The sequence below is a fragment of the Zootermopsis nevadensis genome, unplaced genomic scaffold (genome assembly GCF_977971745.1).
Source record: "Zootermopsis nevadensis isolate Lab colony 2312 unplaced genomic scaffold, Znev_1.0 Znev_ptg000029l, whole genome shotgun sequence".
Classification (NCBI taxonomy): domain Eukaryota; kingdom Metazoa; phylum Arthropoda; class Insecta; order Blattodea; family Termopsidae; genus Zootermopsis; species Zootermopsis nevadensis.
Genome location: NW_028259161.1, coordinates 655,570 through 669,567, shown reverse-complemented (window position 1 = coordinate 669,567; position 13,998 = coordinate 655,570). Strand labels below are relative to the sequence as shown.

The following is a 13,998-nucleotide window of genomic DNA, read 5'->3' as shown; positions in this document are numbered from 1 at the left end:
ATTGCCGAACCACTGCAGATGGAAGGACCGTACGTCGGCCGCCCTTCAGGTTTGGGTTTTCCTGATCTCACGACCCCACAGACAAACAGACAGACCTGCGTCGGTGCTGTACATGAATTGCAGTATTAGACGTGCCAGGGGTGATACGAGGCCCCTCGATGTCTCCAGATAATGGACTCCCCGCTGGAACCCCACGTGTCTAATGACTCGCCTCCAAATTGATTAAATGCAACGTCCACGTCGGGGTCAGCAGGGGGTCTTCAGAAACGCCAGAGCTGCTTTCAGGCTTCGACCAGAGCGACGCCGTCTCGACGCTTGACTTCTGCGTCAGCGTACCGTAACATAACAGCCGGCTTTAACCACTCGCAGAAACGCTCGGGCTGGATACAACTTGGGGTAAGACGGCGGGAGCGTGAAGCCGATCGCCCATCTCCATCGAGTGCCAGAGATAAGAGGATGCAAGCTTACCCACACGCCTTATCGACACTGTGCTAGGCTTAACCAACTGCCGTCGGCCCGACAGAGTTTGTAATTTCGAAAGCAGGACTCAGGTTGATTTGTGGGTGTCGACTCCGTAGGTTGGGTGGCGTTGAATTGTGGGGCAATTGTGAATGATGAGTTGTGGTTGTAGTGGGACGTTTGGTGACTTACTACTGTAAGGCTTCCCAGCATTTGTATGACTGAAGAAAACCGCAAACTACACCGGAGTGGTCAGAAGTAGGTTGTGTGCATGTTTTAATTGCCTCAAGATCTTGCCAGTACAGTGAATCTGGTTTTTGAAGTGTTTTCCCTAGGAGGTTATTGTAAAACAGTAATTACGCGGTTATTTACGACATTCGTGTGAACTCTTGTTCTCATGAACGTGTTGTTTCCTTACGTTACGTTACGTTACGTCACGTCGCGTTACTGGTCTGTCACTGTGCGCCACCGCAGCTCGCGTCCCTTGGAACCTTCATTAAGCGGGAGGAAGCCCCGAGAAGTCGTCACGCGGGACGATCTGTGTTTGTAAGGGATTCACTCCCACCAGATGAGACAGAATCTCACTGTCAAGTAAAATAAACAGCGCATTTTATGTGCGCCTGCGTAAAACGGACGCGTTTTAGTCTCACAGAGTCCATCCGCCTGCCCTTCCATTCGTCCAGAAGCCACGCTTATCGCCAGTTTATGTCTCTGGTGATTACTGCCAGATCTAGATGAAATCTTGTGCTTGGAAGTCTCATGAAAGATGTGTTAACAAAATATGAGGGCAAATACTTCTAGAACGATCAGATCCAGGCTGATGAGAACCGCGTACACGGCTGTTTTAGTCTGAAGACCTGAAGGGAATAAATAGACCATTTGAAAGACCTAGACATGGATGGAAGGATATTATTCAAATAGATCTTAGGGCGTTGGTCGTTGTGAAACCTTTGAGCATATCCGGTAATCCAGTGTTAATAGGCAAACTTTGTGCAGTTCTAATTATTTGCGGAAGTAGGATTTGGAATCTGGTAATTATTTAGTGTGTGACGTTTTCACACAGGTTCTTTTTGATTAGATTTGAGGTGCAAAGTGGCCATGCCCTTCGATCGAGGATGTATTTTGAGAGCAGATTGCCGTGATTAATACAGGGACCCTTGCGGTCAGATTGCTAAATATGCATTGAAATGTTTAATTGGTTCGACTGTTTTGTAAATATTGCATCGATTTTCGTAACATTTTCTCCCTTAAAAGGTTTTTGCATGTGCGAGAACTTCGGTTCGTTCTGCTTTGTTCACGTGACAGCTTCCTTGTGATGGAATCTGACCTGTAAAGAATCGAGTGTGGTTATCTTGGAACGAAGTTCTTAAAGCCGTAGTAACACGCGACAAATGCGAACGTTAAATAAAATCAGAATAAAGGCTGTATTGTTTCGAATTTTGACAAACCAGTAGCACAGACATGTTATTTGTTGATCAGTTAAGTTCCAGGTTTATCAGTGACATCTCCGCGTTTAAGTTGTGGTTAGTATGAGAAATATCTTCCTGCATGTAGGTACGACATCTTCATTATGCTCTCATTTTATGTGTTTCTAGCGTATAACGAGTGCAGGCAGTTGTTTTAAAACAATCGTTTCTCCGGTTGTGGACAGGCACGTGTTGAACCGCGGATCACTCACTGAAGCATTGCAGCAGTCCACGTCTCTCTGTGGCTCCAGGCACAGGCAGGGATTGTGGCCGGGGCTGTACATCAAGATGTATTCCACCCTGTCCGCGCACTTCGCCAGTTCGCGTTATGTTTGTCTAATCAGCAGTCTCTGGCTGGCTCCCCGTTCCGTTCCGTTCCATCCCAGCCAGGCCAGGTTGTAGCCGGATTTCCATATAAATTTGATCGCGTCGCTGCTGTTTCAGTTTTAGAGATGGCTTCCACGCGTGGACCGTGAACGCGACCCTGGTTTTGATCGTGAACAGCAGCGCATATTCGGCGTCTGAGCCCGCTCTGTTTTCTGGCGGGCATTTTATTTGTGCCTTGCCCTTTTGAACTTCCAGGAACGAAACGTATGTACATCCTGTTTCAGACTTGAGGTGCCCACTGTAATTTTCTCGGTCCAGTATATTGTCGTAATGCCAGCAGTCGCGGAATTTTTGGAGGAAAGTGCTTTCCTGCAGCCTTGACCGTGAACAAGGAGGCAATAATTGTCTCCGAAGAGTCGGTAATTCTTAGTTACTGCAACGCGGTATTCTGCCGAGAAGACTTTTCGCCGACTTATGACGTAATCTTTCGCAAGTGTCGCCTTCACGTATGCGTAAGACGACCCCATGTTGGACGCCATAATATAGTTATCAGGCTTTCCCCTTCGCTAGGGCGAAAAGTGTTTTTCTATGCAGAAATGCCCCCTTGAACCCATCAGCCCTCATAATCTTGTGCTTTCTCCCCGGGAATAAAGCTGACGGACGAATCGGAAAGTTAAAAAGTCGAGGTTTGCCTCTGCTGCGTATATGCTAATAATATTTGCTTCCTTGTAACTGACCTAAATTTTTGATGGCGCGCGGAAAGTTGATGGTTGCTCAGCTGTCCAGAAATTCGCAGCTTTTACGCATGCCATAGATTAATTACCGTATTCACCACACACACCTTACCCTGAGGAAGTCTATCCCTCATCTTCACATTGTGCAGTTACATTTTTCTTTTTAGTAACTTCCTCCCATTTACGCTTAAGTCTCCCGTGTGGTCTCTGCTTTATAGTTTTCGCAACAACATGTTGTGCGCATTGCTTATCGCCATGTGCCTGCTACATGGCCTGCCTATCTACTTGATTTAATTACTCAGGAAACCATCGTCACATAAATTTTACTTATTATTTGGGCGTGGAAGAAATCTGTCCATCAGGATGGTGCTTAGAAACAGGGGAAACAACTTTATCTCACCTAAGCACATCGAAACGAGTTTTCAGTGGTTAGATGTAGTAACGCAGAAAGACTGGAAACCTTTTGCCAAGGATCGAACAACGTGGTGTAGTAGTTGGCACTCGTTTTATTTCCTGGAAGTCCCAGGTTGGATTCTGTGTCCGGATAACGGCTATCCGCATCGAGGTCCTTACTCTGTAGGGACGTGGCTGGGACTTTAAATAGTTCTGCCACGTTTCCTTCCACATTCATCGAAACTCATCAAACTGATTCATCCACCCGTCGCTCTGAAATGCAGTACGCTCGCTGGAAGGGTTTTAATTGGCTTCTTGTTTCGGTAGCCACGTCCTTTGCCTCAGCCTCTCTCCGTCTCTCTCGACTACCGACAAAGCTGTTGATAACATTAATTTCATACTAAGTCAATCTCACCCTAGGTACCTCTGGACGTGACATCATTTGGCTTTTGATGCATTTACAAACTTGGTAATTAAAATGCGTACGCTTTGATACGACACGATACATTAAATGCCTCTATTTGATGCCATGAGGTGTCGTTGGAACTCCGTGGATAAGTAAATATTTATATTTTGATGAGTTACAATAATTTCTGGAACACCCGGTACACCATGCTGCCGAGCATTCAACATTTGACTTGGATCGATCGAGTAGACAGTTTTAGGCTGGTAGACGAAACTTAACCCTTCCCACACCCGTTTCCCTCGCTGTATGCAGATTCACGGCGCTTGCAAACAGGCAACATTGCACTCCTACGATTTTATAAGATTTTAATATAAATCATCTTTAATTAACATAACACAGAATATCCGATCTGTTTAATGGTTGGTACTTTTGTTTAATATATTTTAAATCTCCAGTTCGATTCTCGGCCTGGAGACATTATCCTGCCTGTTTCTTCGTGGTTGTTCTCAGTCCGCCCAGTCAGATGCTGAAGTGGCTCCTTAAAATAGGTCTTGACGCCTTTACCATATCTTTCGCGTCGTCGTTCGAGTGTTGGTAAAGAATCCATGAACCAAACTTCGTGCGTGTTCTTGACATAAAATAAATAGAATAAACATTTGATAAATACGTTGTATTTGTGTCCCCCATATGACCTCCGGTGTCATGCCCAAAACTGCCGCACAATTTCGATTAAATTCTGTACTGGGGATGTTACATTAAAGGTTTCCAGTAAAATATTTGTATCCGAACTGACCGTCAATAATAATAATAATAATAATAATAACAACATGTATCTGGAGATTTTTAATTCGTTGTGAGCAACTGTTAGCTTCTCAAGGAAGGTCCTGCACTGTTTGTTTATTTGTTATTTTATTTAACGACACTGTCATTAGCTCAGACTCTGTAGTGTCAGTGGTAGGATGATTACTGAATAATGAATTTGAAAGAAGTGGTCGTGGCATGATTTAGGATACTACCCCCAAGCATTTGCATGGAGGGACTGGAGACTAGGAAAAGTGCCGGTCAGCATAGCTGGTCTTTGTCTTGCAACTACGGAGTTGTTGTTTAAATAGTGTAATTCTTATGTCTCCTCTGTTCTAATTGTGTGAACACACATTCGTACATATGTTGTAGACACATAAATTAATGTGCTTCCTCCGTTTGGCACGTTTAAGTCACTCCGTGTTCCGCGCTTTTTCTCAGGCGCTCCTTAATGCTTACTGCTTATCACTGGTGTGTCCCTTGCATTGCATTCCTTGTATATATAATTCTTGTATCTCCTGTGCTATGATAATTAATGTAATAAAAGTGTGAACTTCAATGGTTTACCGCTGTACTGCATGGACATGTTTATTTTTATATGTTGTGAACTTACACCTTAAAAAATGCTGATTGACTTCTCCATTTGCATTTTATGGTTATCCCGTATTGAAGTATATTTATAAAAGCATGTATGATTCTAGTATTATTACGATGTATATATCCTTGTCACATACTAACCCTAGGAATGAAAGTTGTTAAATTTCATGTAAATACGTTCTGCATGTTATTGTATTACATTCATTTTTTTTAATAAGGATTTAATGGCTGCAAACATTATGCAAATGCAGAACTTGTGATATGGAGTGATTATCTACTGAGAGAAGCAAGACTTAACGATGTGAAAACACAATCCAGGATTAGCATATTGTTAAGTCAACCGTGTGGTACCTTGCTCTCTACACGCCTTTCATCATCTGCATAGCACAGCATGGCCTCTGGCTGCCATCATTCTGAACGAAGCAAAAATAATGTACATTCATGACCAAAACATAGTCATGTACTCAGAGATATTTATCCGCGATTCCCATGTGATTCCTCAGGGGTTTAGAATGTACCGCCACAAGTGCAGTTCTGCGGGCGATGCACATGTTGTTAGGATGGGGACACAAGACCGGGAAACCTCGTGGCTAGCAACCACTTTGAAGAAGAAGAAAAAGAAGATAGATTTTAGGGAAGTAAGTTGTAGGTGGGAGGCACTGGCTTGTGATTACGTTCAGTGGTGGGCTTGAGTATTGGTGTTGTTGAACCTCAACATTTATACAGGTGTAAGTAGTTGATTGAATAAAAACCGACGAACACTTTCACGAAAGGCATCTTTGTCCAAGGTGCCAACCAGAAACCAGATATTTCATACGATGGTGCCATCTCTTAGTAACTGACTCCATGGAGTAAAGTCCTTCTTGAGAAACTGACACTTGCTTAGCTGGTCAAAATATAACTTGCCCTTTATGGGACGCAAAGGAGATGGTTTAGAATAGTGACTAGGCCGTGGGATGGTTCACCAGCATTCAGTTCCTGGCAGGGCACGATTTTCGTCTTCTCCACAATGCTCAGGTTCGTTCTGGGCCCCCCTCCCCGCCCCACAGTCCAGTGGGTGGAGGTTTTCCTCTGGGTAAAGCAGCTGCAGTGTTGGGCTAACCACTCACTAGTGTCGAGGCTAAGAATGCTTGAAGCTACACCTGCTCTCCCCCTCTGTATCTGCATGGTGTGGTGGCTAATTAAACGCCAGAGGGGCAACTTTGCATTATCTTTTATGGGACCCAGAAGCTAATTTTTATTGATTAAATCCAGTAAACACCAGCCATGCAGGGTCGTGGCGGGCCCCGGCTGAACGTGTCTCACAAGGTCAGTCAATTTCATGGCGTGGAAAGTTCATATTTTTCCACGTCTCCGACATATAGGTTATGTGGTTAGGTTTCATATTTTTCAGGTTCTTTAATTTGGGTGGGTGAACTTTGATATTTAAACATCTCGTAATTGTAATTTCCCCCCTTAGTTTTTTTTTTAAAAATTGAAGACCCAGAGTAGTGAACCTTAAGTTCGAAAATTTTCCCTCAGTTGCAGTAAATACAAAAAATTATGTTTCAGACCTTTAAATTGTCGTAAGATATGCTGAAACAAGGAAAGAAGATGAAGTTTCAGGAATTAAAACGAGAAGCTGAGAATAGGGAAAACTGGAGAGCTCTTTTTGGGCAGAGCAATGGACCTGTCGTCAGACAGAACACTGAATAATAATAATAATAAAAGATATCATGGCAAGAGTGCATTTTATTGTAATAGTTAAAATTAATGTGGCCTTTGAAAAATTAACTAGTGCAGTTTTGGTTGTGGATTTACGTAGTTTTGCTTGTTTATATTTCATGCTGATCTCTGTGTGCGCTTAAAGGGGCTTCATGCAGTGTATGTTTTGGTGATTGGTGTTCTCACGTAAATGTTGAAGTGTCTTTACGTTTTCTCACTCAAGCATCTGAGACGTTCTACTTTTTATGTACAGCTGCTTTCATATGACTGCCATGTGCAGCCGATAAGTTCAGATAAAGATGGCCCCTCTGCTGTCTTTTTCTGAGTATTCTTTACTTTGCCATCCTGGCAGTGTACAGAGAACTCTCTAGTATCCTTATTGAGGGCTGCAATATGTGTGGACGATCATGCATGATACTTGTGTGATTTGAGATTGTTACAGTGAAGATGTCAACGTCAGTCTTCAGGGTTGCAACACCGGGTGGGCTTGTAGGTAAATACCCACTTTGCGGAGGAAAATTATCGAAGGGGAGGGCTGTATGTTTCTCCAGAGCTTGATATCTGTATGCAGGTCCACAAGGCGTTACAACCCATAAGACCTACGTTGACGTGCATAACAGCTGTTTTTGGAGTTGTCGATCTGTGCTAAGACTGGCGTGCAGGCGAGATGTGAGTGAAGCGCCAAGATGAATAGTAAGGTTCATGTTCCAGCCATCTCTGTCTGTATGGAAAAGTACACACCACCCATGAAATTGGAAGCCGCATGACCTTTAAGGGCATGGTAGAAAAACTAAAATTGCAACAAACTTACTATGAATCAAATCCTGGCCAGTAAATTTGTGTAGTCTGTCTCTTAACTGAATAACTGTTCATAATTAAGGTATTTTCTAACTGAGAAACTTCTTACTTTTTGGTAACATTAATTCGTATTCAGCAGTTTTTAACGAGGATCACGGTTTTCTAGTTAAATCTTGCATACTTTTTAATTCACTGTATCGTTAAGGTAACAGACTGGCTAATTTATTTACCTGTTTCAAAAACACAGTTATTACGAACTGCTATTTCTATTAAAAATGATCCCGGAAAGTTCAGTCAATATAACGACTAGTTTTGAAGCAGATTATTGGGCTTCATTTCCCAGTACAGGCATCAAATTTTCTCTTCACTACTTCGACGAGTCTTGTTCTTGTTAGTCGCCAAGCCTCCTATAAGGAATGGGTATTGTGGTTAGAGAGCAGCTCGCGCCGTCTAGTGCGAAGGCTAGGAATGCGCCATAAGTCTGCCTGGCACGGTTCTAAGCACAGGGGCAGCTCACCTCTCTTCTTGTTTACGAGCCCTGTCAAATGTGTGTGTGTGTGTGCGCGCCTTTCACGTGACCGGGTGTGTGTGTGTAAATGATGTTCCAGCATTCGATGATCTACTTTTTCCACCATTACGAGTTGCCAGTGATTCTGCAGCAGGCCCAGTTGCAACAGCTTCTCTTGCGAAACCAGCAGCAGCAAGCTGCTACAGCTGCTGCTGCGGGTACCGAAGGAATCCGTCAGCAAGCACCAGTAACTCCAGAGCGTCCGGCAGCTGTCAGCGGCGCTAGGCAGGAGACCATGAATTCATCTCCACCATCTGGCACTGATGAGGCCGGTCTGCAGCCGATGTCATCGTCATCACCTCCAGACGTAGCAGCAACTGCTGTTGCTGACGTCTCCAACGTTGTAGGTGAAGGAGGATCGTTGTCTTCGTCTGCCCTTGACACCACTTCAGATGATTTGGTGGTGACGAGTTCTGTGCCAGTTGATTGTGGAGGGGCAGCGCCACTCCGTTCTTCCTCTGAGGGCAGCGGGGTAAATAGACATTCGTCTGTGACTAGATTGAATGATGATGATGATGATATTGTAGAGTCATCAGGTGACCTGGTTCCTGTGGTAGAACAAGAAGGGAAAGAGATAAATGCAATGCCTTCCACTAGTCTTGACACCCAGTGATACAGCAGCAGCCCGAAATTTGATAATCTATGTTCTCCTTATATAATACAGAGGTGCTTCAATATGGGGTAAGGACAAATACCTACGAGTGTATGCATCCACGCCTTTGCAAATGTTTGTATATAATGTTACCTTGATTGAATAAAACTGTTATCATGTTAGTCAAATGAAGGCGTTGCTACAAGCAGGTCATCTGTTCCGGTGTGATTTGTGTGTCTGCCACAAAATGCTCGACATTTGCTAAAGTCGAAATATACATTTTTCAGAAATTATTTTGTGCACAGGTGAATACAGATACGAGGTTTGAGGCCATTTGGCTGTGTTAGAATGTGACTTGTACAGGACCTTTAATATATTAATAGTAGCACAGGAAAGGTCTGAAGGAGGTTTATCTATCTGAGGGACGTGTTTCAGTACTTCCGAGGTCAATATATCTTGAACATTTGTTCATGTCCCAGTGGGAACACCTCGTGGAGTGTCTTCTTAAACTAAAAAAAAAAAAAAAAAACTCTGCAACTTGGAAATAGAAATTCTTTAGTTCCTCTTTCATTCTATGCTAAGATACCTTTGTAGGACAATTATTTCGTACAACGTAAATTGCACGAAATGTATGCTTCATTTCTGGTAATCGTGGACTTAATGTTGTAAGCTTGTAATGCAAATTCAGTACACATCTTGCTTCTCTGCGAAGGTGGATCTCAGTGCATGTGTATTCACAGATAACAAACAAACAAACAAACACAGTGCCCCATACCAACATTATTCCAGCGAATTATGTTAGCTTTCACCCGAGAAATGAAAGCCATATAAGATTATTTTTTAGGTATTTAACACGAAGGTGGGTCAGAAAGTTTACGCGATTAAAGTGACAGTACAATTTTTTTATATATATATATATATATATATATATATATATATATATATATATATATATATATAGCCTCGTCCTTTTCACCACACTTAGTCCAGCGGTCCACAAGCCCCCAGAAAGAAAAAATAATGTTTTGGTTGAGTGACAAGCGAGGCCTACACCGCCACTTCCAGTTCTTGGTCACTGGCGAAATGGCGGCCTCGATCCACGCCTCGTCCCCAGGGACGACGCGTCTCAGACAATCGCCACCTTTGTTCAGTGGGCCATGGCAGTTTGTAAAAGGGCAGTGTTTGTGCTCTGCTGAGAGTTGTTTTGGAACCCACCTTGCACAGAATTTATGAAACCCGGATGATTTCATTAGCGAATATCCTGGATCATGTCTCGGACTCCTCCGTTGTTTTCCTCTGGTGAATGTGGACGGGCGTTCTGATCGCTCTTGATCGCTGTGCGACCGTTTGTGAACGTGGCCGTCCGTTCGCACGCACTTCGCCGCGGTGAAACACGTTTCCATGTCGTGCTGAAAGCCCGCGATGAACTTCTTGTGCCCCTGGCACAGCTTTGGCCCACAGAAATCGTATCACTGCATCCTGGTGTTCCTTGGGGTGCACCCGGAAGGCGGAGCGGGACTGCAACTGGCCGGTCGAGGTCGAAAGTATTTCGCAGTAACGCAAAATAAGCAGTGCAGCCAACACATCAAGCTGTAAAGTAGATCGTTGCGGAAAGTTTCTGACTCACGACTCGTGTAATCGTAGTTTAAATTGATGTCATTTATTAAATAATTAATATTTTCACTGCTATAGATTGATGGATTGGTAAATTTAATTTATGAAGATAATATGCATTGGGTGGACTTGGGCGGCAGGCTAATGTGCGTTGAGAACAAATTGGTCGCTAAGCTCCAGTCTCAGAGTTATTCAAAGAATGACTGTAGTGTGGATTGTGCTAACGCGCCGTGTTCAAGGATCTCGTCTTTCCGTTTTGTCTTAATGTGAACTGGTACTGAAACTCTAAAACAGTGTGGAAACATCATTCTGTCAGATTTGCCCATTCAGCAGCGATCAGTTGTTGTACATAGGAACACAAGAAGGGACTGATCCATATTCGCAGTGTAAACACTGTTAAAAATTTAATTTATTTTACGTATTTGAGAGAACATGTAGAACATGTGTTAATGTGGGTTTAAATTGATGCATACCGCAGAGGTATTTTGTTGTGTTGTAAATTTAAATTTCTATGATATATAAAATAATATAAAAATTAAAGCTAAGAACTTTTAAATTTTGTGTGATAAAGATAATTGGCAAGGCAGAAAGTTCATGGCGGATTACAGACTGAAAGGCAATCCTTACATCGAATGGAAGAATGTGGCGCAAACAGTGATGAAGGAAGATGCAAAAATGTTCTGTGAATGTAATCTCTACGCAGACGACTCGTCTGAAAGTGGGCATTTCATTAGCCTGTCAAGCGCCATGATTTTTCTGTCTGGGCCATGTTACACGGTGTCAGGATGTGTTGGCGGTAGTCACAGCATCAGAGGACTCTTATAAACTCTGTTTTGAGAAAGGCGAGGAGAGTAAACAAGTGTTTATGCTTTCATTGTCACGATTTTTCTTTGGTGGTCTTAATTTGTCAGCACTTTTCAGCAAAATCAAATGGAATAGTTAAAGTATTGCTCCTTTTTCTTTCATTCATATTGACATTTTATGATTTGGGGGGACGTAATATCTGTCCTAGGAGATCATCTATTTAAAAGCCAATTTTTATAGAAGTTATATTAGATATTTATGTTCGTGTAATATTTTGATGTCAGTTAAATCTTTTCCATTATGTTACTTTATGAAAAATAGTTGCTCTGCTCTAAGATCTTGTTATGGTGCTGAAATTCTGTGTAAAGTGGGAGTGAGGAGAATATTTGAATATCCTAAAAGGTGACGGAAGGGTAATTTAATGACAGCCCAATATAATTATACTGCAGTTACGTTAGACGTTGGTCATTGGCCAACTTATATTTAGCACGCGTAACTTTTCGGAAATTGTCTTTACTGGTAGGACCTGAGGTTCTCGTGGCAGCGAGTACGAAGATGGCTGTCTTCTGGGTTGTAGTGCCGTGTAGTCTATTAGAAGTTTACCATCGTTTCAGAGGTCCTAGCTGTCTCCATCATCAGGATGATCACTCATCACTGATGATGCTGGCAACAAGGACCTCTAAAACATCTCTAAACTTCTGCCAGATAACGCAGTGCTACATCCCAGAGGACAGCCATCTTCTCGTCTCTACTGGTGTTAGTAACTGCGTGGTTGCTGTTGACTTGAAATGTCGTTCATCGTTTTTGCTTTCGATGTTGGTGGCACTGGTGGACTTCTTCCAAATGTCCTAGTGGTTAGCATGAACGCATTATAGTCAGCGACCGTGTCTTTTGCCACTAATCTTCAAAATTAAAAATAAACAATAAAAAATATCTGTCAACATTTTAGTGAATCGACTGGAAATGGAACGTCAAGTCCGGGGACATTATGTGTGTTACATAAACCTTAGAAGCCAGAAATGTTATTTATTTTCTCATTATCTTTACATTAATTTAAGCTCACGAAATGATTTGATGCTGAATCCACTGTGTAACAAGGTTTTAATTACTGAATTTCTTATTCTGTGTTCTGATTTTAGCTTTGGAATCTGTGTGTTAGGAATATTTGGCATTCTTTTTTGTCTTCCTGGAAGGCCCCAACGCAAAATGCTGAGGTAGATGGGTTTATGTTCTGAAAAAGAAATACATACAGATCCAGTTTCTTTGCCAAGGAGTGTGAATAGCATGTACTTATTTCTTCCTGGCTCATCACATCTCCTCTCTCCTCCTCTTCATTGGCAGTGGGACGTTTTATTCCCAGTTCCTCGTTCCTGCATTTGGTCCATCGTTTTGCACGCCGCTCCATTGGCCTTTCTGACTTCCTGTTGTCATTGGGAGACATATTGCCCAGTTATATTGAGCATGTCTGTTGGTTATTGCATAAAATTGTAAGTGCATTGCAGTTGGATTGACATTCGTTCTGCACCCTTTGTGGCAACAGTGGTGCAACTTGTGATAAGGTGACAATCTGGGTAACAATTGATGTATATTTCAGGCATAGATACTTGTATTAAAACGTAATCAATATAAAAATATGAAGTGTGACATTTTCTTATGTGTGTTTACCCATAATTTATCAGTAATGGATATTGTTATTATTCTTTTATGTAGCAGACTTTTTTGCATCGTGTTTCCCTGTAAAAACAATGTTTTATAACCAATGGTTTGCAGCCTAAATTTTTCACGTATTTATTTTGTTTATATTTATACAAATGAAGAGTAATTGACGTTAGTAAACTACACACATTGCCACGTCATCAATCGAACAGTTTTAGTCAGCTCACGGCTACCTGAAATGTACAAGGTTTCTTAAAACACAGAAACAATTCTGACATTCCTCTTTGCGTTCAGTTTCCATCGGTAGAGCTTCAGAAATCTCATTGTACACTTCCTGAAATAGTTTTACGTAGTTACATTTCAGAACAAATTCGTAATTAGAAAACGCACATCCTTCTTGTTGCGTTTAACAAAAAATCTCATTAATGTTCGCATTTGCATTGTAAACAAACTTACTAGGAACGCATAAGTCAATCATTTGTGTATGCTTTTTATTGAAGTGTAGTGTTTTCAGCAGATCATTAAATATCCTTTTACAAACAGGCTCTCAGAAATTGATTTCTGGGATGAGTGGAAAGTTAAGTTATGTCGGATTTGAGGTTTTCACGGCGGTGAATCTGAAGATGGCTTGTCTTCTGAGTTGTTGCGCCGTGTAGTCTGGTAGAAGTTTACCGACGCTTTAGAGGTTCTTGCTGCCTCCATAATCAGGGCGATGATGCATTGGAGAAGCTGCTGAAAAATAAATGACTACTTGTAAGACCAAGAACGAGATTGGAAGATAACATAGGATGGAACTCAGGGAAGTGCCTAGGTTATGAGCTTGGGAGGTGGACGGCTCTGACCCAGGTTCTGCAAACTAAGACATAATTAGTTATAATTTCGTGTATTGAATGCCGATAATACTGCTGGATTCTTATGCCCGTGAGGAGTGTGACTCAGTAGCTGTGGGCTGGGATTTTTCCGTTTGTCAGCATATCTGGGGCCCACCCAGCCTCCTGTGCGACTTGTGAATCTCCGTTGCTTGGCATCGAGTTGTCTGGGCACGGTGCTGAACGCGTGCCTCTAGCTGGTGCCAAGAC

At 42.4% G+C, this 13,998-nt stretch overlaps 1 protein-coding gene across 8 annotated transcripts in view; it reads left to right on the top strand.

The window, feature by feature from the left end:
• The window catches only part of LOC110837873 (membralin), a 294,281-nt gene that overhangs the window by 70,227 nt on the left and 210,056 nt on the right, over window positions 1–13,998 (top strand). For 6 of the 8 annotated variants that reach the window (XM_087358269.1, XM_087358270.1, XM_087358265.1 and 3 more), the window contains one exon: window positions 8,294–12,897. The exons of the other annotated variants lie outside the window; for them this stretch is intronic. In XM_087358269.1, the coding sequence (XP_087214395.1) occupies window positions 8,294–8,866 (573 nt within the window). In that variant the 3' untranslated portion in view covers window positions 8,867–12,897. Of the gene's footprint in view, window positions 1–8,293; window positions 12,898–13,998 lie in introns of those variants that run through there. 8 annotated transcript variants of the gene reach the window in all.